Genomic DNA, 26,531 nt, shown 5'->3' with positions numbered 1-26,531 from the left:
TATGGTTGAAATAACTGAAGATATTTAATCTAGAGGAAAAAAAAGACTTTGAAAACACATGATAGCTTTTGTTAAATACTTAAAAGGGCAATCACAGGGAAGAATAACTAGATTTCCTATCACCCATGAGTAAAATTAATAGATACTCTCGCTTGCTATAAAGGAGGATTTTAAAAATATGACTGTCTAGGAGTGTTCAAGTAGGGTCAAATGACCAGTGATTTGGAATAATTTCATAAGCAGGAGCAAGTAAGAGCTAAGCTACTGTTCTACTGGGAGGGTGTTCGTGGTGTCCCTCAGTTAAAAAAGTACTATAACCAGCTTCAGTCCAACAGATTCCCCTCGGCCTGTGTGTTGATTACTGTAAAGAGGAAGTCTGGAGAGGCAGTGACACTGCATCCTGGAATACGGTCGGAGAGGTGGCTTCATGTGGATACTCTGGTGATTTGCCAAACACCCACTCACAAGTGGTCTCAAAAACACCCAGTGCCTTTACTTAGCTTTACCCACTTCACAACTGCTCAATATGAGCCATTTGACTCCCAAGCCTAGGTCTGGCCTGAGTGTTTCTCGTGAGCAATAGTATTAGGCTGAGGAGCCTTTGTGGAGGGAGAGCCCCCCTGCCCGCAGGGGGCTGTGACCATAGAAGTCTATGGAAAGAGGAGGATCTAAGGAGTCCTGGGGACGAAGGCCTAAGGTCCAGGCTTGGCACCACGCTGTCCAAGAAGGCCCTAGTTCTTATGGCTCTGTGCATGGTGACCATTTGTTCTTGGCAGACTTCATTCCAAGGGTCCTATGTGGACCAAGACTAGGGACTAGACAGAAGGCGATGGCTGGCTGGAGGGAAGCCAGGCCCTTTGGTTGGGGAGGATGGTTGGAACATAGCACTGAAGTGGGCTTGACTTTCAAGCTGCACACGGTGACCCAATGGGGAGGTGAGTCCACGGATGAAATGGATCCGAACCAGCCCTGACTGCCCCCCAGATACCAGCCATCCATAGGAGTCCAGGTTTGGGCTGAAACGTACCTGTGAAAAGAATTAAAGGTGAAAGAGTGAAGGCCAGTGCTGGAAAAACAACGAATAAAAAGTGGTGTGTAGGGCAGTTCTTAGTTATGTAAGTGAAAAAACCAGGTCACAATTCAGGAAGACAAGACCATGATGGGGTGAGGGAGGAGGAGAAAGAAGCCAATCAATGACGTGTGGCCACCATGCTCCTTCCCTCTACTTCGCCCTTTCAGTGTCCACTTCATAGGCCCAAAGCTGGGGGAAATGGGTGGAGGTAGAGACGAGCCGAGAGCCTCACCTTGTGAATAGCCTCGAGCTGCAGCCTGTCCAGGCAGAGCTGCGAGTGTCCTTCTCCCTCCTGCATGCGGAGCATTGGTTCTCTATGCAGCAGGTTGTGGAAGGAACCCTGGGGGCAGAGGTGGCACAGGGCAGAAGCGAACAACTCCTTAGTTTTACATCTTTGTCCTGGAACTAAGCGTCCCTGCTCTACAAGGACTCGTTTTCTACCTTTTCTAATGTCGGGCCCATTCTTCTGGCCTTAGCTTACCAGATCTGTGTCTTGAAAAAGCAAGTAATGGTGGTTGACAGTTTCAGCGTAAGTTCGAGCCTTGGGAGGATCAGGGATCCCCGATGAAGCAGAAGACAGATCTTGGCCTTCAGGACTGTCCTGATATGGGACCAGATCTGCTTTATATATAGGCTAGAAAGGAGACCGTGAGATTAGGGCTTATAATACTGCACACAGCACAGAAGTAGAGAGGAAAGTGGTTTGGGGCAGGAAAGTCTTAACAATGGAAAAAAAGTACATTTAAATGTGTGCTCAGTTGCAGTGGGGCAGAAGGATTAAACACAATTCTCTGTCAAGATGGCATCAGGGCTGGGAGACTGAGTACTAATTTGTATTCTACCAGGAGCTGGGAAGGGTTATAGATTAGGATCCAACAGATGGTGCAGCCGTTAGATGCTCATATACGTACGAATCTTCGCTCTGCCGGTCGCTTGACATTTATTGGGTTCGATGCCATGTCAGGTAATATAGCTGCAATGAGCTCCCCAGAGATATCTCCTGCAGCTATTGTCCCAAGCCAGTCAGATCCTGAAAGACTCTAACAGGAGGAGACATGTTTCATTCTTGGTTCATTCATTTCTGTGAACTGACAATGACTGCACAGTCTGAGGGTGAGCAGCACACACACACACACACACACACACACACACACACACACAAATGAGTTCATCAGCTTGGCATAGTTGACTTCGGCACTCTAGAAGCTGAGGCCAGAGGATTACAAGTTTGAATCCAACCCAGGCAACTTAATGAGACCTGTCTCAAAATAAAAAAAGATGGCTCACGCCTATCATCCCAGCACTTGAGAGGCTGAGGCAGGAGGATCGTTGCAAGTTCGAGACCAGCCTGGGCTACAAAGTGAGCTCAATGCAAGCCTGAACTGCATAGTGAGACCTTGTCTCAAAAAAGACAAAAACAGTTAATTAACTATAAAGAAAAAAAGAAAGAGTGAGCTGAGAATGCAGCTCAGCACGAAGGCCCTGGGTTTGATCCCCAGTTTCACCCCCCCAAAAATAGTTTATCATAGCCCTGTTCCTGGTAATACACTTAACAAAGACCATCACTTCCTCCTATGCAAAACTACTGTCTTCCTGACTACCACTAGGGAGTAAAGTGACCGTTTTCCCATGTAACGGAGACTGTGGAAGAGAGGTGCTCACCCAGACAGTGCCTTTTCGAGGAGCAGTGAAGTAGGCCTTGAAACCAAGGTAACCAGCATCAATGTAATGAATTCCACAGAGTCCATAACTGTGTTGGAAAAAGAAATTCAAAATAAAATTTTCTTAAGATGTGTTTTGCCTCCCCAGCTCCTTCCAGAATTCACGCTGTCTCAGTGAACCAGCTCAGGCTCCTCTCCCCACCAGTCTGGCACATTTGCATCCCACCCCAGGGCCTGTCCCCAGGACTCCTCCATCTTGCCGTACGAGGCATAGCAGTTGTCTTGAGCCACAGTGACACCGTTGTAGGGCAGCAGCCAGGCTAGTTCTGTACTCAAGAAGCGCTTGATAGAGTTTATTGGCTCATAAGGTCGCCGAAGGTCCCAGAATTTGATTTTCCGGTCACTCCCCGCAGAGACTAGGAAATGACTGAAAGTATGGGGAAAGACCCAATGTGAACCTGTCCGAAAGAGCCAGCCTGTCCCCAGATTCACGTTTCTGCCACAGATCCCCTACTCCGTACCTGTTAGCTTTGCACCACTGAAGTGTACGCACCGCCTGGTCATGGGCTAGGAAACACTGGAAGGGGTACAGCTTTAAGGAGCCATCCGAGAGCCGTATCCGCAGCAGTGGTGAATTAGTGGGGAGGTTCCAGAAAACCACCATGCCTGAAGTGGGGGGACGTACACACACATAGGCTTTAAAGGCAGGTTCTTACTCCTTTGTTCTAATTTCCTTCTCTGGGTTTCTAGGGCCTTTGTTTCCTATCCCTTCGTGCAAATTACAATGAAAGAATGTGGTGATCACAATCAACTCCACAGGGTAAAGACTCAACCTGATGCTTCAGTCCCAATTCTCACCAACAGAAAGGAACAGCTTAACTGAGGTGTGCAGTTGAAAGATGGGGGGCTGAATGTACCTGACAACCTTTACTCCATAACAAATCAAAATAAAGACATTTTTAAAAAAGCAAGAACCTTTTAGACAAGAGTTGACAAACTACAGTGCATGGACCTGTTTGTAACAGTGCCACCTGTTTTGTAAAGAGTTACTGGGGCAGTCGCACCCATTTGTTTACCCAATGTGGATGACTGAGTCCATGTTATAGTGGCAAAACTGAGTGGTTACAAAAATGGCCAGATACCCACAAAGCCTACAATTATTAGTCTCTGGGTCCTTACAGAACATGTCTGCTAGCTGTGCTCTAAAACAAATAGAACAGGCAAGAAGCCAAAAGCAAGGAGAAGAAAAATGGACTAATATAAACTAGTTCGGCTGAACCCAAATATGAAGGTACTCAAAAGTATAACTTTGATAAAAATAAAAGACAAAGAACAGTTTAAAACATCTTAAAAACAACTGCCAGGAAAATATCTGTAGCTAGGACATCTTTTACACCTAAACTCAGGAAATGTAGCACCTATGAACCTTTCTCAAAAAATCTTATCCACAATGCTGTAGGTAAGTCATAAAAATAAGAGTAATTCTATAATGGAGGGGGAGACTGGTGGAGACCCTCATTAAATCACCTCAGGCATTAAAGACAGCAGGACAGCATACAAGGTACAGTTCATACCTTGACAACATAAGAACAATGTCATTAAAAGAAAAAGGCTGGAAGTGATGGTGCGTGCTCAAACCCCCAGCACTCTGGAGGCTGAGGCAGGAAGATCATGAGTTCAAGTCTGACTCAGACTACACACAGCAACACTCTGACTCAGGACCAAAACCAAAACCAAACACACAAAAAAACTAACCAAGCAAATACACAATCAAAAAGAAGATCACATGAGAGGAAGGGTAAGAGTGATAATTTGCTAATCTCCTAGCAGGAAGTCTACTAATAACGTCTAAAAAATCAAATTTTCATTTTAAAGAAAAAAAATTTCAACTACTTAATATTATTTATCACCTTTTTTTCTTTTACATCTTTTTGTATGGGCTGACCTTGACCGCACTATGTAGCCCAGGCTGGTCCTGAAGTCAAGGTGGTCCTCCTGCCCCAGCTACTCAGCACTATGCATGTGTGGTGCCACACCGGCTCTATTCTTAATCTTAAAAGTTTCCCTGAGGAACTAGCGTCTCTCTTTATATCTGCCTAGAGAACTGTCCCAGTGAACTTACACTCAGCTATGCAATTTTTTTGGAGGAGAAAAATTCCAGTGCCTTTTTTCTTCCTTGTATTTTTTTTACATTGTTGAAATACTTAAATGTGATACCTAGTTCTGAACCAAGAAAGGAAACAATCAAAAAACAAGAATACATAAAAAGGGGGCTGGGGATTTAGCTCAGCTGCATTAAGCACCTGCCTTGCAAGCAGGCAGTCGTGAGTTCCATACCTGGTACCGATAAAAACGAAAAAGACAAAAAAAAAACATAAAAAGGTTTTTTCTGGAGGGATAATATAAAAAAAAAAGCTTAAAGAGCAGTAACCCTTGTTGTATTTTGCTTTTTACCATTATAGTATCCAGCAGCCAGGTGGTGGTGGGGCCTGGTAGGCATCCACGCCAGGCTAAGGCACTGACCACATTCAGAGGGGTCTGAAGCTTGCATAGACCCCACCTGCAGGGTTGCCACACACTGTACCTGCAGGGACAGAAGAGATGGGACTAGGGCGACAGTGTCTAAAACGAAGGCTCAAGGCAAGTTTCGGCCCACAGGACGAGGCAGGATTCAGAATTGGTAAGGTGGACTCGAGGCCGGCAGGGCTCGGCTGAGGCAGGAGCCTCCTTACCTTATAGATGGCGGGCTTCATTGCATCTGTGAAGGAAGAAGAGCAGTGGCTGAGGCTGTGGGCCGACCAGGCACGTTTCTGGTCCTCCGCTGGCTTTCCATTAGCAGACGCCTGCCCCACTGCTATCTGCCTCCGTCTTCCTGGTTACACCTGACAGTGCCCTTCCTCCTGCGGGAACGGCTAACCCTGCGCCCTGCTCTCCTGTCCGCTCACTCATTCCAGAACTTCCCCCATTTGGTCATCCCTCGGTTCTGCACCATCTACTTGCTTTCCTTCTGCTGCTCACTCCCAATTTCCATGTAAACAAGTGCTAGTGGCTCTTCCACAAAGTAACAGACAGAAACCTTTAGCTGTTCATATTCACATGGCCACCACCCTCACAGCTAAACTTCCCAAAGGGAACAGCTACTGTTTACTATCTTCGTTTTTTTTACTTTCCAATTTCCATCTGCAACCCACTCCTCCATCAGAGTTCAAACCAGGGTGACTGCTATACATACTCAGTACTGCCGAGAAACAGAGGAGCCATTTCTCCCTGCCCTGGGTTCTTGTTCAGCTTCAGCTACACCCCTCTCCTCACAACTCCATGTATAGGTGTGGTGGGGGACAGCAGGGGCTGACATCAGCACTGAGGGACAGGGACAGGAATATGGGAGAGGAGACAAACCCCATCTGTCAGCTTCACTGGGGGGAGTTCTTTACAGAGCCAACTAACAGGGCAAGAGGGAGAAAGACCTGACGGAGAGGAGAGCAGGAGCAGAGGGCAGATAGAAGGTAACGTGCCCAAAGACTCCAGCTAGAAGCCTGCCAACACAGGAACCCCAGCTCAAGATCAAACAAAGTAAATCGCAACAAGGGCTGGGGGCATCAGTAAGGTTCTATGCTAGAGACTGAGTCCAGAGGAGGCACAGGGGAGGTGGATGGGCCCTGCTGAGTGCTGGCCATGGCTACTGCAGCCCCATTCTCCCTGCCGCACTACTCACCAGGGGGCTGCTGAGCCAGCAGGGCCTCGGGATGTGGCAGACTGAAGAGCAGCACCTTCCCATCTGAGCATGCAAGAGCCAAGAGACCCAACCGGGGCAGGAGAGGAGCCTAGAGGGTGAGATCAGATCTGCACTGAGGCTTGCTGCCTTCAGAAAAACCTGAGGTCCTGGTCCCTGAAAATATGACACGGAGTGGTTGGACAGACTCCATCCACTCACTTCTGAAAACTCCCAGGGCCTTTGTGCCAAGCCCCAGGGCATCCCACCGTCAACTTGAAAATACCTTCCGAAGCGTGCCTGGAAGTTCCCATGCTCCACTGGGGCAGAACTTGAGGTCCCAGATACAGCCGTGGTCACAGGCGATCCCGTAGACAAAGTGGGCCCTGTTGCCAGAACTGGAGAGAGAAGGCACATGGCGACAGTGGGTAGGATGCCAGGTCTCGGCCGGCAGAGCGCTGCCTCCCTTGTCTCAGCTCAGGCTAAGCCTTCCCCCATCCTGCTTTCCCTCGCCCACCTGCCCATGCAGTGTCCCAGCCCCACCTCACCAGCTTTCTGGCTGCAAGGTCCCAAGGCCCCAGAGCTGCAGCAGCCCAGGGCCTGAGTGGAGCTGGCTCAATGGGTGTGTCTCATTCATGTCAGGGCTGGAGAAAAGGGCCACATACTGCGAGGCTGCTGACCCCTCCGGCACTGGGCACCAGTCCAGAGCCCACAGTGGACCCCCAGTGAAGAAGGACACATCCCAGCGCTCTGGATGTGCTGTGACTGAGCTAAATCTAGAGAAAAGTCAAAGATGGGACAGAAAAAGAAGTTAATAAACAGGAACAAGGACAGAAGGTAAGCTCTGCCTGAACAAGTGTGACCTGGCTCATGCAAGGGCCTGAGAATCAAGAACACCCTACAGGTGAGAGCAGTGCTCATCCCCATGGCCAGCTCCTTCCCAAAGTCTGCTCTGGCTCATCCTCAAAGAGGAGAGGTTGTGCATTTGCATTTGCTGCAGCCCTCTCTCAAGGGCTGGGCCCACGTGACTGTGTAAACTGGATTGACCCCGAGTTCCCCAAGCTTCCTCAGTCTGGCCAGCAGCACAGAACAGAGCTCCAGCCAGGATTCTTACCCCTTGGCCAGTCAGACTGCCAGCAGCGAAAGGACAGGGCTTATCTGTCATCCCTTTCAACATCCATTTTTCCTGTGTTTGTCTCTTAGAATGGGAATTTGGGCCAGGCATGGTGGCGCACACCTGTAATCCAAGGACTTGGGAGGCTGAGGCAAGAGGACTGCCACAAGTTCAAAGCCAGCCCAGGTTGCACAGTGAGTCTACGCCAGCCTGAACCACATAACAAGAGCCTGTCTCAAAAAAAAAAAAAAAAAAAAAGGAATATGGGCTGAGCTGCAGTCCTCACCTGTTTATTCGGTACAGCGTACCATCCTCAGAAAGGCCTTCACGTTGTACAGAAAACAGTGGCGACTTCTCCTCTTGGGGCAGGTAGGGAGCTGCTTCACTAGGGGAAGGAAAGGCACCAGCTTAAATCCAGAACTTCACCCATTCCAGGATTCCCACTACACACCCAGAGTCCTCAATTATTCTTCTATCGCCATTGTTGCCACCCCCCCCCCCCCCCGGCTTTAGAGATGTCACGTCAACTTACAGTTCAGATAACAAGTGCCACTTCCAGGCTAGAGGAATCCATTCCGCAAACTCCCACAGTGAATGCATCTGCTCTCGGCTGGAGACACAGAGGATGCATCAGTGGAGAGAGATTCGATATTAATGTTACCCAATACAATTTTCTGCGAGGCCAGAAATGACCTACAGTCTGTGCTGTCCCATATGCTAGCCACTGGAGGCAAGCTGCTACTACACGTTTGAGGTACGGTCAGTGCAAGTGAAAAATGGAACCTTCCATTTCTTCTTTTTCTTTTTCTTTTGCCTGCAGTGTTGGGGATCAAACGCAGGGCTACAAGCATACTAGGCAAATACTCTACCGCTGAGTTACCCCCCAGCCCTTCGTTTCATTTCAATTACAGAGTTGTAGAGCTCTTGCCTTTGTAGTGACTTGGTAATAAATGATATAACCATGCTCTACCCACTGTTCTTCCACCACCCCTTTCCCCCAGATTTCTGTCCCCAGGTCTCACAGGTCCTTGGTGAGATGGAGGCACTTCCAAACAGGAGCCATGATGTAGTTGGGTAAGCCATTGGGCGCCATGCCCCGGCAGTGTGGCTTCTGCTTCTGAGGAAAGTGTAAGGGAGAGAGCTGTGTAAGCTGGAGAAAGTCCCAGCAGGCAGCTTCCCTTCTCAGCTCTCACTTCCTTTGCCATGACTAGTCCTCCAGCTAAGCACTTTAAAGGTCTGTGCTTCAGCCACTGGCAGGGTTGTCTCATCTCTGCCGCTGTTCCTCCAGCAAACTGCACACTGCATCCATTTCCTGTTGCCGTCTTTGACACTTCCGCAGTACTTGGCTCACATGGCTTTTGCGTATTTTTTGTTACATAGTGCAATCTGGCTCCGCCTCCCTAGTGCTACAGGTCTATGGCACAGTGCGCCTCTTGTCCAGTTACTGGAAGTCCTGCCCTGTGCCACACTCACTCCCCGTTCTTCTTCTCTAATATTTCTTTGTAGGCGCTCCCTCCTCTGATGGGTCATGATTGGTAAGGGTACTCTTTATACTCCTGCTAGCCTTACCCCATACCCCAGGGTTTAGACTTCTATCTTTATGGCTGATTATCAGGTGGACATCTCAGCAAATGCTAACTTGGCTCAGCTCAACTTTTCTACCAACGTTAAGCCTGTACAGTGCTGTGCTCAATTAGATTCTAAGGCAAAAGGAAAAATTAGAAAATTTTGAGATTTGGATTTGTTGCATCAATTGTGATTTTTAAAATATTGCCTCAGGGCCAGGGACTTAGCTTAGCGGCATATGTGCCTGCCTGACTAGTGTGAGGTCATGAGTGCGATTCCTGGTACCATCAAAAAAAAAAAAAACCAAAAAACATTGCATCAAAATATCATTTATCAGGCTGGGTATGGTGGTGCATACCTATAATCCCAGCACTTGGGAAGCTGGGGCAGGAGGATCACCCTGAGTTTGAGGCCAGCTTGGGCTACATAGTGAGTTCAAAACCAGCCTGAATATATAGGAGACCCTGTTTCAAAATTAAAAAACAAACAAACAAAACAAAAAAATCATCTATCTTGCTTACTCAGGGTCTTGGTTCTTCCTTATGTCCTTGAGACAAGCGACATGCACTATTGGTGACCAATGACCCACTGGCACTAACTCAACATGTCAGAAAGGGCTCATCGCATCCCCTGCCACTACTTTACATGCTGCCACCACAGCAGGAAACTCTTAAGCAACTTCTTCCTTGCTTCGCCTCCCAAATTGTACAAATCTTTTTTTTTTTTTTTTTTTTTTCCTTTTTTCTTGTTTTTGGTACCAGGGATCGAACTCACGACCTTGCACTTGCCAGGCAGGTGCTTAGGCTGATAAGCTAAATCTCCGGCCCCCTCAAATGGTACAAATCTTTTGGTCTGCCCTCATCTCTGCATCCTTCACTGCACCATTCAGGACCTCACTATTGCTCAGTTGAGAAGCTGTCTCCAATTGTCAACTGCAACTTGACCTATTTTCCTAATCAGTCATGTTACTTTTCTACTGAAACCCCTGTTGTACCGACCTTCAACTGGGGATGATAAAAAGTTCTAGAAATGTTTGGTACTGGAACAAATAATGGATGCTCTTATGGTCACTAATTTATCCATTTATAAATGGTTAAAACTGTCTTTTACTATTTATATTTTCCCACAATTAAATAACAAAACCAATGCTGTTTTTAGCTCTTACCAATTTTAGTCCTTTCATTTTTTCTGGTTTGATCTCCCTTACAACTTTATCCCAGGCCCTATGCTCCAGCTGAGTCTATTTCTGGGAAAACCAACCTCTCTAGGGAATCTCTGTTTACTCTGTAAGACCCAACTGAGTTATCATTTCTTTATGACACCCATGCAGTTCATTACTCTTTCAAAAAATTATTTTTTATTTTTTAGACAAGGTCTCGCTATGCAGTTCAGGCTGGCCTTGAATTCACTTTGTAGCCCAGGCTAGCTTCGAACTCGTGGTGATCCTCCTGCCTCAGCCTCCAGAGTGCTGGGATTACAAATGTGCACTACCTTGCCTGGCAATCACCCTTTCTCTGTATGCCTAAGTCATGGGTTTTTTTCCTTTGTTTTGTTTTTGTTTTTTGGTATGCCTAAATCATGTTCATTCCTTTGTGGTACTTATTACACTATAAATTTGTGAGACACAACTCTTTTCACTTTTGTTTCCTAACAGAGAATACTCAGTTATGATTGAATAATCTGTTTATTAAACCTTCCCTCTACAATTGCCGTAATATCTTATTTTGCATTTTTTCCTTCCTTTTTAAGTACTAAGGATTAAACTCAGCACCTTTACACTGAGCTACACCCCAAACCTTTTTAAAAATTTCTTATTGTGAGACAGGTCTCATTAAGTCGCCAAGTTGCCCAGGCTGGAGTAGAGCTTTAGATCCTGCTGCCTCACGGCCTCAGCCTCCCAAGAAGCTGAGATTACAGGCATGCACCACCACACCCAGCTCTTCAATGGTTAGTGGAAATTATTCTTTTTTTTTTTAACCGGTCTTTTAGTTTTTAACCTTTTAGTTACTAGGCCAAAACTAGACTTTTGGGCGCCCGGTTGATCCCTGACAAATCTCATTTTCCCCATTCCCATTTCTGGTCTTTCAGGTTACCCCTGAAGTGGATCCTCGTGGGGTGCTTCGAGGCACTATAGGCTCAGGGTCGGACAGGGCTTCACTTGGGGCCTCACTTTCTGCCCCGTCTTCAGCCTCAACCTGGAGAACAAAGTCTTCATCCTGTGCAGCAGCATCTTCTTCTCCACCATGGCAGGCTGCCTGCGGCTGGGTCTTCTTCACTGTGGTGGGGCTACTTGCCTTGGGGCTCTTGGGACAGGTCACTGGAGCTGGCAGGGTTGAAGAGAGCTCTTCTGCCAGTTCCTGAAGATACACAAGGGCCCTGTGGGACAGGGCAGAATCAGAGCCATCCTCACAAACAATGAACTGAGTGCCCACTGTTTTAGACTTGGTTGATTCTTACTCACTGGATCCTCCCAGTAACCCTGTGAAGCAGCTATGAATTTTCTCTTCCTCCCTTATAGATGAAGAAACAGAAATCCAGGAAAGTGAAGTGACTTGGTAGAGGTAGAGAGGAGTTAAAAAACAAAAGTGGATTCTGAACCCAGGTCTTCCAAGTCCAATGCATTTTTCCCTCTAAGTCAAAGAACATAAAGCGCAAGACAAAGAACAGCACACCCGGCAGTAAAATAGCACGTACATAAATACCGGACAGTACAACAGCCAAGAAGAAAGTCTGGGAAGTCTGTAAAAATACAGAGTTCAGGTACAGAAAGCCTGTCACATACACAAGCCAGGAATACATTCCACATCGGTTGCTGATGCAGACACCACCCGCTCACCTGACACCTCCGCAGTCTTTCCATCTCTCTGACACGCCCGTCCCCACGCCTTCACCCCAGCCCTCCCCACCAGGCTTTGCCCCACAATCCTTACACTTGGGCAGCCCTTCGGCGGGGTCGTTCCCCAGAAGAGGTCTCAAAGTCCTCGGGGGGCCTCTTTGAAGGTGGAGACTCTGGCTGATCTAGGCCTTTGGACAACTTCAGCAGGAGCAGGTCTCCCTTCGACTTCTGACTTCGTTTCTTAGGCATGGGGGTGGACAGAGGGTTGGATTGATCTAAGAGACCAGGAACCAAAGGGGCTGTTGGAGCTTTACGCTGCTGGGGCCTTTTGGGGCCTTTTCGTGTCCTACCACCTCTCTTCCGGCCAGGCTTTGAGGCCCTAGGGTTTGAAACCTTTGACATCTCTGAAGAAAGATCTGTAGAGAAGAATATGTGTCTATGAGATGGGACCAGTGCTCAACCCTCTTTGTAAAAAGACTACACTGTGCCCAGGTTTGTAAGAGCCTGTGAGGCCAACCTGCCTGCTTTCACCTTAAACTAACACGGGGAATAAAAAAAGAAAAGAACAAGGGACATACCTTGCTGTTCCAGTCTGGAGAGGCTCTCCTGCTCTGGAGGAAGACTCCTCATATCAGGACAGTCCTCGAACCCAGGCAAAGGAGTAGGCAGTGACATCTCGATGGAGGCCTCCATACTGGCTGTTTCTGAGGGAGCCTTGACACCAAGCTGTTTTAGCACCTCTTGTCCGGGAGAGTCTACCACAGTCATGTTCCCCACGGGGCCGGCCTCCCCTAGGGCAACACAGCCGACCCCGCAGGTATCCATCAGCACCCCCCAAAATGGCCGTCCCTGCAGAAAGACACACCAGTGAGTGGAAGGCAGAAGTCATTTGTTTTTTTTTTTTTTTTTTTTTGTCTTTTTCATTTTTACCGGTACCAGGGATCGAACTCACGACTGCCTGCTTACAAGGCAGGTGCTTGTGTCACTGAGCTAAATCCCCAGCCCCGGCAGAAGTCATTTGTATAGGCTCAGATTTTTCTCTTTTCCTGTCTTTTCTCCCTTCACTCCACAACTAGCAACCCGAGTTTCCCCCATCATTCATTTATTCATTCAAAAACAATTACTAAGCACCCTCTATGTTAGGCACTACTCTAGAAAGTGATAAGGATGATTAAGACAGAGAAGGACCTTGTCCTCATGGAATTTACATTCTGGTGGAGCAGACAATAAACAAGCAAACAAATAAAATAAGTTACCGTGTGCCAAATACTATACTAAGTGCTTTACATAAATTACTTGATTTAAATATGTTCTCTTGTATACTTTAACTCCTCTCCCAGAAAAAAAAAAAATCAATAAAGTGAATTACATATACTCCCTAAAATGGCATGGTGAACACCTATTATCCCAGCACTTGGGAGGCTGAGGCAAAAGGATTACCTTGAGTTTGAGGCCAGCCTGGGCTATACAGTGAGGTCAATGGCAGGCCGAACTTCACAGTGAGATCCTGTCTCAAAAAAATCAACACACACACACACACACACACACACACACACACACATACACACACACAATTCTGTAGTGGAGAAGCTGTGGGATGAAAAGACTGACAGCGAGCGTTTGTATCAGTCACTCTTATGTTGCTGGGCCAAAATGCCTGGCACAACTTGAAGGAGAAAAGGCTTAGTTCAACTCATGCTTTCTGTCCCTGGTTAACAAGGAAAAACATCATGGAGGAAAGGTGTGGCAAAGAGCTGCCTACTTCATAGCAGACAGGAAGTAGGGAAAGGGGCAAAGGGCTGGGCCTGGGATCAGATTTAGTCCCCATGTCACACTCTGCTGCCTTCCTTCAACTAGGACCCACCTCCTAGGTAGCCAATGCCTCCCCAAATGGGATCAAATATGGTCTCATCATAATTGAGTTAACGCATCAATCCACAGATGAAGCTACGCATCTTCATGACCCAACACCTCCAGAAACATCCAGAAACACACCCAGAAGTGTACTTTACTAATTTTCTCAGCATTTTTCTTGTTTTGTTTTGATACAGGGAATTGACCTTAGGATCTTGCACTTGTCAGGCAGGTGCTGTGCCACTGAGCTATATTCCAGGCCCAGCATTTTTCAATCCAATCAGGATTAACCATCACAACATTCACCTAGTAAAACACTGAGCTGAATTTAAGTATGGTAATTAGCTATAAGACAGACTCTAGCTTAAAAGTTTTACTGACTGCACAATATAAAAATACCAATATTTGCAGTAGACTAAAACAAAAGAGGCATCCTAATTTTGCTTCTGAGGTTGTTAAATTGAAAAAATACAGGTTTATCAGAGTATATTGCTTCCAAAATGCTCAGGACATCATAGAGGCCAGAAGAACAGAGAACAGATCTCGTTCTCTCTTCCTTTTCTTTTTCTTGGTGGTGGTGGGGGCTCTATCCGAAGGACTTGGGTTCTCTCTCTCTCTGACTGAACCCCAGAGCCTTCACAAAGGGTTAATTCCCTGGTTGGTTTGTTCATTTTAGTCTTTATTTTTTTTGAGACAGGGTCTCATTATGCAATTCAGGCTGGACTCTAACTCACAGAGATCCTTCTGCCTCAGCCTCCCTTCTGTTCTGGAATTACAGGCATTGGCTCCCACACCCAGCACTGTCTGCATGTTTTAGAGACAATTTCGCTATGTAATTCAGGCTGTCTATCCTCCAGCTTCCACCCCCATCTCCTGTTGGTTTAAAATATAGTCTCACTGAGATCACAGGTATGGAACACCATTCCTAGCAAGACTTTTTTTTTTTTAGACAGGGTTTTACTATGTAGTTTGAGCTGGCCTTGAACTCACATGATCCTGCTGTCTCAGCCTCCCAAATGCTAGGGATTATAGGTATGTGCTACCAGGCCCAGGCGGATTTTTTTTTTTTTTTTTTTTTTGAGAGGATCTCACTACACAATCCAAACTGACCTTAAACTTACTAGATAGCAAAAAAAAAAAAAACAAAAAAAAACAAAAAAAAAAACAACAAAAAAAAAACACTTACTAGATAGCTTAGCCTGGCCTCAAACTCTCAATGATCCTTGTGCCTCAGCCTCTTGAGTGCTGGGATTACAGGCATGCACCACCACACCCAGGTGGAATTTTTTAAAAGCCACACAGTAAAAGATTGAAAATAAAGTGCTAGCATCAATTCCTAGTTAAAAAACAAGAAAACAAACAAATGGAAGAAATAAAAGAGAATCCAAGAAAGAGTATGAGAATATATATATGTATATATCAATATAGATCAGATAAATTCATCATTTATTAAATAATTAAGGTTCAAATTGATTTTTTTTTTTTTTTTTTTTTTTTTGGTACCAGAGATTAAACTCATGATCTTGCATTTGCTAGGCAGGTGCTTATGCCACTGAGCTAAATCCTCAGCCTTCACATTGATTTTTTTTTTTTTTTTTTTTTTTTTTTTTTGAGACAGGTATCACTATATAATCCAGGCTGGCCTTGAGCTCATTTTGTAGTTCAAGCTGGCCTAGAATTTGCATTGATCTCCTGCCTCAGCCTCCCAACTGCTAGGATTACAGGCATGTGCCACAAGAACCAAACTGATTCAAAAAACCAAGTAATTATATGCTTTCTAAAAGGTATCTCAAACAAACTCAGAAAGCTGTATAATGGGTGTAGCTTGGCATGACTGATGCCATCTCAAGCTCAGCATTTAACTAGTCCCCTGTATTTTACACAGAAGAATGGAAAACTACTCAGGGTATAAGCCCCATGAGAAAAGCAGAATGAGCTGCACCCATAAGAGAAAAATTAATCTGTTCAACAAACAAGGATACACGTATCAACCAAAAATTAATGTAAGAATCTAGCTAAATTGTTTCCAACAGGATGTCTTTTTGTGGTTCTCTGTTTTAAAAACTCTGTAACTTTTCAGTTCAGTGCCACTTGGCAAGACTCTGAAACAGGGGTCCACAGGAGTGGGTCGCTGAGCTCAGCTAATTAAATTCCAAATTGATCAGTTTGGCTGCTTGGATTCCTATATTGTTAACAAATCCACTTCAATAGAAGAACCATGTGCCGGGAATTTAGCTCAGTGGCTCAAGTGTTTGCCTGGTAAGCAGAAGGTTGACTTCAATCCCAGGTATCAAAAACAAAAACAAAAAAGGACCAAAAGCTGGGCATTGTGGCACGCATGAGGCTGAGGCAGAATGAACCCAAATTCAAGCCCTACCTGGGCAATTCAGAGATGCTGCCTCAAAATAAAAAAGGGCTAAACCACTTTTATGGCTCCAGATCCCAAACCACACACTGGCAAAATCTGCACCAGCAAAATGTAGGCTTCCCTAGCTTGCCTCTCTTCATCCTAAACTTCAGTCCAAATTCAGACTCTCCAAGAGAACGATTTGCTTTGCAAACTCTAAATCATGTTCAAAATCTTGGAGGCCAAAACAAAGAAAACAAAAAGCAACAACAAAATTTCCCCCAAACCCACAGCAATGAAACTCTGAGCAGAGAGGACTCATTCTCTCACATCCCAGGGCCTCCAGGCAGACAGTGGGTGTGCCTTTTTTTTAATCAGTACCAGGGATCGAACTCACGACCGCCTGCTTGCAAGGCAGGTGCTTATGCCGCTGAGCTAACTCCCCAGCCCTCCAGGAAGACAGTGGAATCAGTCTTCTCATTTCTTCTCCAGTGCTACTTCAAGACCCCCAGGGTTCCTTCTCCTGTAAACGCCCTGCTTCTTTGAACCTCCTAAGATTCACTAAGGGATCCCATTACTGGGTCATAATTTCTCATCATCATACTAATTGTTCAACTGCTCTCACTTGATCTCTCCAATTTCTCGCTGTCTTTTTGCCCCAAAGGCCTGAAAACTTCCCAGCCCTCGGTGAGTCCAGCCCTCCCTTCCCACCACGTGTGCGGGTCAGCTAACAGGTCTGTCAGCTCCATTTTCTCCCCAGTCAGCTCCCACAAGTTCTCTCCTCCACTCTCCGATTCCTTGGTTCTGTGCAGATGATGCTGTTTCTGATTTCTAAACAAAACCCTAAGACACACTGGGGATTTAGCTCAGCAGCAGCGTGCTATGCTAGCCCAGCATGGAAGACGCTGTGTGTTCAAACCCTACTCCCAAAACAAAAAACAAGAAACCCAAGCCAACCGATGGGAAATACTTCCGGTCAAGTCAGTCAGTACTCTCTGCACCTGATGCCCTCATCCACTAAGCCCAGCCTTGCACTGTGTTCCGGCCCAGCCCCCCACTTCCCAGGAAACCCGAGTCTACCGTTTTCCTTCCCATTGGCTCCTTCTCAACTGTGTCTGTTTATGACTCTGTTCTCAACATAGAATTATCCTTCGACACGTATTCCTCCTCTAACACCCTCCATCTCCCTTTCACAACTAAACTTGAAATTTCCATTTCCCTGTTGCATCTGAAGTTAACTCACCACTGCAGCTAAAATCAATAATCACTATGTCATTAATCCAATGGACACTTCTCAGTTGTACTCCCAGTTTGGGAAATGGAACACAGGGACACTGGACTACATCCCCAGCCGCTTCTGAGACAGGGTTTCACTCAGTTGCCCAGGTTGACCTCAAACTCGTGACTCTTCTGCATCACCCGCCTGAGCAGTAGGGATTCCAGACATAAGACACACTGCACCTGGCTCAGTCTCCTTTAAACTCACCTCTCAGCAGTGGTGGCATCAAAACTACTCAACACACTCCCCCATCCCACCCCTTCCTCCCTGCCCTTTTCCCTCTTTTTTTCTCTTTTTTTTTGAGACAGGGTCCAGGCTGGTCTCTAACTCACAGTGACCCTTCTGCCTCAGCTCCTGAAGTGCTGGGGTTGCAGGAATGTACCACCATGGCTGGGCTCTTTATTTCATTTTGAAACAGGGTCTTTATATGAGGCTTGCCCAGCCTGCTCAAACTACTGGATTTAAGCAATCTGCCAGTATGGGCCTCTGGAGTATCTGAGATTACGGGTTTGTGGTGCTCTTGGCTCCCAGTCTTTTCTTGAGGAGCATTTCAAGTGCAGCAACCTTCCAGATTTTAACCCATTTTCCTCAGTCTTTCAGGTGTCTCATTTACACCTGTTTGAAAGCTTTTTGTTTGCAAACTCACTCCTTTTGTCTTCCCAAAGAACTCAACTTTTTAAAAATCATTTATTTATTTAAAGGGTCTTGCTGTGCAGTTCAGGGTGGCCTTGAGCTCATTATGTAGCCCAAGCTGGCCTCAAACTCAGTGATCCTCTTGCCTCAGCCTCCTGGGTGCTAGGATGGCAAGCATGCACCACCACACCAGGCTGCATTTTTGAAGAGTTGCTCTCATAAAACTTTTAGTTGGTACAATTACTTATTAAGTGTGTAGAATAAGAGCCACAGCAAAACAAACACCATGTTTCAACATTAGTGCTTTTGTCTGTCTTTTGTTGAGACAGGGTCTCACTATGCAGTTCAAGCTGGCCTTGCTTGACTTTGCAGCCCAGGCTGGCCTGGAACTTCCAACATTCCTCCTGCCTCAACCTCCTGAGTGCTGTGATTACAGGCGTGTGCCACTATGCCTGACCCTCAACTTTAGTTTTAATAGAAACAATAACTCATGCAAAAATTTTTTTGAAACTTTTAACTTGTTTTTGGAGACAAGGTGTCACTATACAGTTTAGGCTTGTCTTGATATCTCACTATGTGGCCCAAGCTGGTAACAAACTCAGAGCAATTCTCCTGCCTCAGCCTCCCAAGTGCTCGGATTTACAGGCATGTGCCACTGTGCCTGGCAGAAACCTTTAAATATATGCAATATTTACATAAAGAAAAAAGACAACTTGCCTTGCAGTTTTAAATGTAGGAACCAATAAAATGACTCTTGATAAGCGCTTAAAACAATTAGGGGCAGCAGAGTAAGTAGGCCTGTATTAGGGAAAAAGAATACAAGCTTCACTGTGCCTGTCTGTATGCTTTTCAGAAGACAGTGAATACCAGTTAATATAGGAATACTCTCCAAAGGAAATCAGTTAAGAAAACTTTAGTATGTGTTTTAAATATTTTCCATATGACTACATGTATACTGATCTTAATTGCTATTAAGATGTTCTACAAAGCTACAATGTAGACATTCCTTGTTTAATGGGCAACTGGCTTATACTACTGCAAACAATGCTGGCTGAATATGCCACTGCAGGAATTTTTTTTTTTTTTTTTTGTCTTTTTCCTTTTTATCGGTACTGGGGATCAAACTCATGACTGCCTGCTTGCAAGGCAGGCGCTTATGCCGCTGAGCTAAATCCCCAGCCCCTCCACTGCAGGTTCTTCAGCAGTGAAAAATTACTCTATTACAATAACCATTATCATACTGGGTTAAGGGAAATGCCTATTTCAAAATTTAAGACTGCCACATAGCTCATCAAAAGAAAATCAAAACTCCTGTGTTTTAGTACTCATTTTACCACACCCTTGTCAATCTTTAATGTCTGCCAATCTGATAAGTAAAAGAATTTGTTAGCTGGGAGTGTTAACTCCAAGAACTCTGGAAGACTAAGGTAGAAGAACTGCAAGTTCGAGCCCAGCCTGGGCAACTTAGCAGCTCAGCAAGACCTTGTCTTAAAAAATAAAAAAGGGTTTAAACCATATTCTTCAGGTGAAAAAAAATAAAAAATTAAAAGGGCTGGGGATGTTGCTCAGTGCAAAGTCCCTGAGTACAATCCCCAGTATGAAACAAACACACAAACAAACAAAGGAATTTTTTTTGTCTTTATTTGTGTTGGCCTGATGATAACTAAGGTTAGGAATTTTGTATGGTGGATATCTATGTCTTTTATGAACTTCCTGTACATACAAATTATCTGTGTCTGTAAGGCTATCTTCTCTTTATCTATGGAAGCTGTTGTTTATGTTGTAATTTTTCATCTTCTTTTTCTTCTTCTCTTGGTGGAACTGGGAATTGAACCTGGGTCTTCGCACTGAATTACATGCCTAGCTCTTTTTATTTTTGAAACGGGTTCTAAGTCTCTAAATTAACCACACTGGGCTTGAACTTTTCATTCTCCTTCCTCAGCCTTCCAGAGTGCTGGGACTAGATACTCACCACCGAGATTTAGCTCAGAGGCATTATCACCTGCCTTGCAAGTACACAGTCGTGAGTTGGGAAAAACAGATACGCACCACCATGCGCAATTATTAACTTTATGTTTCCTGCTAAACTGAAGTTTTAAAATTTTATGCATTAAACTTTTCAACTAATCTCATTTATGGCTTCTGTTTGCTTTGTGTCTAACAAAGGTGTCTCTTACCCCCACTGATATACTTTCTTCTAATTATTTTTCTAGTTGTGGATTTTACAAATAGCTCCTTAGCCCACTGGAATTTTCATGTAGAAGAGATAGGCATATTTATTTGTGTAGCCTTTATCTTCCTTGAAAGCTTCATATTTTCCCCATCTGATTTGCTACTGCAACCAGAACTTGGGACAGGGCAAGTGCAGTAATTAACATTTAACCTTGACTGACTCCTCAACACATACAAAACTCCCTTTATTGATTCACTTCTCATGAAAAACAGAAGCAGTATGTGACACGACTTCCATTTATCATTTTACAATACTAATTTTGAACACAATAAAGCAAGAGTGTTTAGCAAGTCATACAAAGGTTTTTGTATCCCAACGGACCCTGTTTTTCAGTGATCCAGGCTGCCAACCTGACCTCTTGGGCAAAGGAAAAATTAAATACCACAACACCTCAAGATGGAATTACTTTAGACACATTTGTTTACGTTTTTTTCTTTTTGTAGTGCTGAGACTAAACCGAAGGTCCCACTCATACCAGGCAAGGGCTCTACCAATATGCTGCACCCTGAGCCCAAATACACTGGTTTCCCACTGGTGCAACTAGTGGCATGCAAGTTCATTTTAGTAGTAAGAAAATAAACATTTTTATTGATTTTTTAACATGCATGACAAAAACTGTAATCGCTGGCTTCATTCGACGTTGGTAGAAACTGCACTTAACTTTAACCCAATCTAAAGAAAACTATATTAAGGAAAAAAGTATCGTTGATAAGAAAGAATGGCAAAAATAGCCACGGTGGCAAGGGATTGACTTAAACTTGCGTAACAAAGTGCTTCGCTGGGGCGAAGAGGCTTTGTCATATCCTACGTCCCCCTAGCAAAGTGAGTTAACCTCGAGTGGGGTTGAAGTCCTCCATCTCCTTCAACTTGCAGCTTAGTCAAAGGACTAGGCAGGGAAACTTAAGTGGCCCTCGGATGCGCCAATGGGGTGACAGCGCGCGGGGCACAACCCCCAGGGTTAGAAGAGCCTCCAAAGAAACAGGGTTGGACACAGCAGGAATAGACCGACCCAACCCGTTTACGGCCCATCCCCCACCGCACCCCCATCCTCCCTCGGTCCCGGCTGCAGGGGCACATTCCGCCGCTAGCCAGCGGGGGGAGGCGAGCCCAAATTTCCCAGACTCGGAGCTACTGTAGGATCGCCTACTCCAAGGGACGGAAAGTAAGCAGCGCCGAGGCGGGGACACCGACTGCTGCGTTACGGACTCAGAGTGGGGGAAGGGGCCGAGACCCGCGGCTTGCAGAGACGAAGCATGCTCCGAGGCCACACTGAGGAAGGAGGTGGGGGCAATAATGGTTTCCTGCAAGAGCGCCGAGGCTGGAAGGGGGGCGCTGCTTTGCCCAGGGGGAACAGCGGAGTCAGCACTTGGTTCCCACCACCTTAAAACTATGGCAAAAGAAGGGGAGGAGTAATCCCTGGGCCCCCAGCGAACCCGCCGCGGTACACTCACCCGCGCCAAAGTCCTTCCGGAAGTCCAAGTTCGAAGATGGCGCCGCCTGTCTGGTCGCGGTTTTATGACGAAACGTGTAGCTGCGCTTTCTGGCCCCCGCCAGCCGCACAAGGTAAACACTAGCGCTGGGCCTGGAGTTGGGGCGCGAGGCCTCCTCGTTCCATTAGGCTCCGCGGTCCAGAATGCAGCGCGGCAGAGCTCCGCGCGCGGGGCGCAGACGATGCAAGGCCTTCTGGGAACTGCAAGCCGGGAAAGTTGACACCTTTAAGCCCCGCGGGTCGTGCCTTTGCGAGTCCCGCGCCGAGCAGCGCCAGGCGGCCCCTGAGAGCCGAACTGCAGCCCTGCGTGCCATCTTGGTCGGGATTGAGACCGGTGCCCCAAGAAACCCTCGCCACCGCTGTCCCCTGGGGATGAGTCCCGGTTTCTGCAACTAGTGAAGTCGGGGATGGACCCGAGACTGGAAGACAATGAAAGGGATCTTGGGAATAAGACCAGAGGGAGAGCTGGCCCCATTCCTCACTCGGTGGTGGCACGGGGTGAGGGGGGAGTGCAACAAGTGTCTGTGCTTTCCTGAGGCATTTAAAAGCCATAAAAACTTAGGCTTCTACTCATGCAGGAGAGAGTGTGCGGTATCGATACAGAAAGGAGCGGTGGAGTGAGCCAAATAACGTCGCCTATTAAATTTAAATATGGGGGCCAGGATTCAGCTGAGCGGCATAAGTGCCTGCTTGGCAAACGCGAAGTCCTGAGTTCAATTCCCAGTACAAAAAAAATTTTTTTTTAATACGGAAAAGCCTGCAATCCCAGCACTGGCGAGGCTGAGGCAGAAGGCTTATTAAAAGTTTGAGATCAGCCTCAACTACGAAGTGAGCCCAAGACCAGCCAGAGTGCATAGCAGGACCCTGTCTCAAAAAGCCAAAAAAAAGGAAGAAAGTTGAGTGTCTGTGCCTATAGTCCCTGCCTTTCAGGATGCTGAGGCAGGAAGAGTGATTCAGCCTGGGAGTTTGGGGCCAGCCTGGACAATATAAAGACCCAGTCTCCGATGGCAGAGATTACTTAAGACCTAAGAGGGAGGACGAGGACACCTAATTCCACTCCTATCCCACCTCTTTAGGGGCCAGTAGTGTTTTGGATGTGTATCCTTTCTCTTTCTCGGATGTTAGCTCCTTTCCTCTTTCTTGGATGTTTGCTAGCTCCAAAACACTTATGATGGGCAGCTCTATTTTAAACTTTTACTTCGGTAATGAGCAAATGTCTCTTCATTCCTGCTGCCACAAATTAGGCTATTTTGACTTAAACCATTGCAAAAAAAAATCTCTTACATAAATGAGTAATTGTATTTTTTTATTTTTTGGGGGACCGGGTCTCACTATGTGGTTCGGGTTGGCCTCAAACTCATGGTGACCCTCTTGCTTCAGCTTCCCTTTGGGGTACCATCTTCCTTACCTGGGACCACAGGTGTGTGCCACCACCCCCAGGTGTCAGTGCTACTATAAGGAACCTTATTTCTAAGTTACTTCAAACGTGCAACTGTAGGGCAGGATACATTCCTAGAAGTGATATTGTTGGATCAAAGTTTAGGTGCCTTTATAGCTTGATTGACACCCCCTTTACCTCCCTTAGAATGCTGGGATCAGAGTCATAGTCTCATGCATTTTGGGCAAGTGCTCTGCCAATGAGCTATAACCCTCAGCCCTGAAAAGCAGTCTTTAACTGATCTATTTCTCTGCCTCTAACCTCTACCTTTAAGTATATCACTAATCTTGGGCTGGGGATTTAGCTCAGCGGCATAAGCGCCTGCCTTGCAAGCAGGCAGTTGTGAGTTCGATTCCTGGTACTGATAAAAAAAAATATATCGCTGACCCTTAAATTTTGATGATTGTGTAGTACACTCAACATACAAAAACTTGAGTTCATAATGATCTTTTAAAAAGCCAAAAACTTAATAACTGATTGTAAACCACTAGAAGTAACTAGGGACTAATTCTCAAAAATAACAAAAGTAAAAGCACTTAGCCTTTTCCAGTATCACAATAACTGATGAGAAGTAGTTCTTTATAGAAGATTAATGGCTAAATAAAGTGGAAAGAACACTAGAGTAATTACCATTTTATGTCTCCAAATGAAATTATTTAGGCAGTAACCACTAGTGAGTGAAACCACTCAATGAAAGGTTTGGGAAAAGCTTTAAAATGCCTGGACTGCAGCATCACTGAAAATGAGACAGCCAGTAATTGTTTACTGCCAGGTAAGAGGACACATGAAACCCAGAGAACCACTTACTAAATATTGTTACCCAAAAAGTTGATCACAAATACAGGGCTTACTCAGTGACATAAGCTCCTGCCCTGCAAGCAGGCAGTTGTGAGTTCTATCCCTGGTACCGATAAAAAGGAAAAAGACAAAAAAAAAAAACTAATACAGGGCTTAGAGGGCTGAGGTAGATGACACTCCATGAAACAATATTCTGGGCTGGGGATTTAGCTCAATGGCATAAGCGCCTGCCTTGCAAGCAGGCAGTCATGAGTTCAATCCCTGGTACCGATAAAAAGACAAAAAAAAAAGAAAGAAAGTGAATATTCTAATCCAGAATGTGGCACATTTTATAGTAACTGTTGACCTGGTTTTTACAAGTTCATATAAGAACAGAAAGTGGACAGAGACTGCCCTTTTGTGGTGCTGGAGATTGGACCCAGGCCTTGCATGTTCTAAGCTCGGGCTGTACCTTTGAGCTATGCCCCCATCATGCTTTTAAAGAGACATCAGCTATTGTAATGTGTGGATTTGTTTGGAGCCTGACTCAAAAAACCCAACTATAAAAAGCCACTTTGGAGTCGAAATTTAATTATGGTCTGCATAATAAGAAAGCAGTATTTTTTTTGTTGAAAGGATTATTTAATAAGTGTGATCATGAGGGCTGGGCACTTGCCTAGCTGGCATAAGGCCTGGGCCCCTGTCCCCAGCATCACAAAAACAAAGTATGATAATATCATTATAGTGAATTGACGTATTTCTTCAAAGACTCATTGAAGGCTATAGGATTGAAACAGCGTGCCTGGGATCGATCTGCTCCAAAGTAACTTCAGCAAGGAAAAAGAAGAAAATGTAGATTTTGAAAATTGTGGCATCTGAGCCAGGTGTGTTGGCACATGCCTGTGATCTTAGCACTCAGGAGGCTGAGGCAGGAGGATTGTTTGAGTTTGAGGCCACATGGGCTCATGATGGGCTACATGGTGAGGCTAAGGCCAGTTTGGACAATAAAGTGAGACCCTGCCTCAAAAAAAAAAAAAAAAATTGCTTCTCAGCCCTTTGGCCAATATCAAGTATTTTATTTATTTATTTATTTTTTTCGGTACTGGGGATCGAACCCATGACTGCCTGCTTGCTTGCAAGGCAGGCGCTTATGCCGCTGAGCTAAATCCCCAGCCCCACCAATATCAAGTATAAAAAAAAAAAGAATAGAAAAGAATTGTTGAATCTAATAATAAAGATTATATATATAATTTAATCCCTGTTTTCAATATAATAAATGCATACCTATGTTTTTGTTTGTTTTTTAAAACAAGGTCTTACTATGCAGTTCAGACTTGAACTCACTAGCCCAGGCTGGCCTCCAACTCAAGCAATCCTCCTGCCTCAGCCTCCCAAATGCTGGGATTACAGGCATGTACTATCATGCCCAGCTCTACACACATTTATAGCAGCAAAATTCATAATAGCTCAATCTTGCAAACAGCCATAGACCATTAATGGATAAATGGATAAAAATGTGGTTTTTATATACAATGGAGTACTATGCAGCCATCAAGGATAAACTTCAGATTTTTGAGGAGAATGGTTGCACCTTGAGACTATACTTTTAAGTGAAATAAATCATTCACACATTTAAATATTGCTTTATTTCTCTTGTGTCAGAAACCAAAAGTATAAATAAGGATCAAAGTGATTGATAGATAATTGGGAAGTAGGAAAAAATGTTCAGATAGGAAGGGGAGCAAGGGAAGGGAGAGGGAGAAAGGAAAAGCGGGGGGAAGAGTTGAAGAGGAAAAGTAGAAATAAAGGTTTTGGGGCCAAGGGTTAGCTCAGTGGTGTCAGCACCTGCCTGGCAAGTGTGAGGTTGTGAATTTGATCCCTGGTACCAAAAAGTTAACTGGAAATAAAGCTTTGGTAATTGGGGAGGGGCAGGGGTTGAGAGGAGAGGAGAGTAGAAAAAAAAGAAAAATCAAGGTATGTGCAGATAAAAATTCTATGATGAATATAATCATTGTATCAAACAGTGCCAATAAAGTTAACTTTTAAAAACTACAAGAAAATCTCATTTTGACAGTGTAAACATTTGGGTGGAAGGGATTGTGTAAGAAATCAATTTTTTTCCCTTTTTGGTACTGGGAATTGAACTCACACCTACTGCTTGCCAGGCAGGTGCTTATGCTGCTGAGCTAAACCCCCTAGTCCAAAATTTTTTTCAATAAAACATCCATGCACACAAAATAGATTACTTAACATTTTGAAACAAATCAGTAATTAGTCTCACCATCTAGCCCTGCCTTTACAATTTGCTTACTCTTACTATTAACCTATTTTAGATATTTGACACTAATGATTCTGAAATTGGGCTCATTTTTAAATTTTAGAAGATGAATTTTATTATTATTTTTTTGTGGTGTTGGGGATCAAACGTAGGGCCTTGTGCATTCGAGAGGAGCTCTGCCACTGAGCCACAGCCCCGTCTCTGGTCTCATTAATGTTCAAGCCATTTTCTCTGCCAATCTG

At 45.2% G+C, this 26,531-nt stretch overlaps 1 protein-coding gene across 3 annotated transcripts; it reads right to left on the bottom strand.

Annotated features, from left to right (window-relative positions):
• On the bottom strand, positions 1–22,311 carry Gtf3c2 (general transcription factor IIIC subunit 2). Of its 3 annotated transcripts, XM_063230689.1 has the most exons (20): positions 21,759–22,310; positions 18,792–18,872; positions 12,540–12,810; positions 12,056–12,377; positions 11,219–11,501; positions 8,582–8,676; positions 8,092–8,169; positions 7,846–7,944; positions 6,994–7,221; positions 6,732–6,843; positions 6,449–6,557; positions 5,466–5,491; positions 5,188–5,317; positions 3,255–3,399; positions 2,999–3,160; positions 2,735–2,822; positions 1,984–2,112; positions 1,554–1,706; positions 1,305–1,412; positions 1–1,027 (listed from the first exon to the last, which is right to left on the bottom strand). In XM_063230689.1, the coding sequence occupies exons 3-20, from the start codon at positions 12,784–12,786 to the stop codon at positions 809–811; spliced, it is 2,733 nt and encodes a 910-aa protein (XP_063086759.1). In that variant the 5' UTR covers positions 12,787–12,810; positions 18,792–18,872; positions 21,759–22,310; the 3' UTR covers positions 1–808. The 3 variants fall into 3 exon arrangements, with proteins under 3 accessions (XP_063086759.1, XP_005005087.1, XP_003472979.1); XM_005005030.4 differs by lacking the exon at positions 18,792–18,872 and having other exon boundaries at positions 12,056–12,236; positions 21,759–22,311; XM_003472931.5 differs by lacking the exon at positions 18,792–18,872 and having other exon boundaries at positions 21,759–22,309.
• Positions 22,312–26,531: the final 4,220 nt, after the last annotated feature.

Source organism: Cavia porcellus, unplaced genomic scaffold, assembly GCF_034190915.1.
Source record: "Cavia porcellus strain 051 isolate PalLab524CR breed Dunkin Hartley unplaced genomic scaffold, mCavPor4.1 scaffold_1, whole genome shotgun sequence".
In the NCBI taxonomy this organism is placed as follows: domain Eukaryota; kingdom Metazoa; phylum Chordata; class Mammalia; order Rodentia; family Caviidae; genus Cavia; species Cavia porcellus.
Note: the sequence above shows the minus strand (reverse complement) of the source record. Positions and strands in the feature narration are given on the sequence as shown.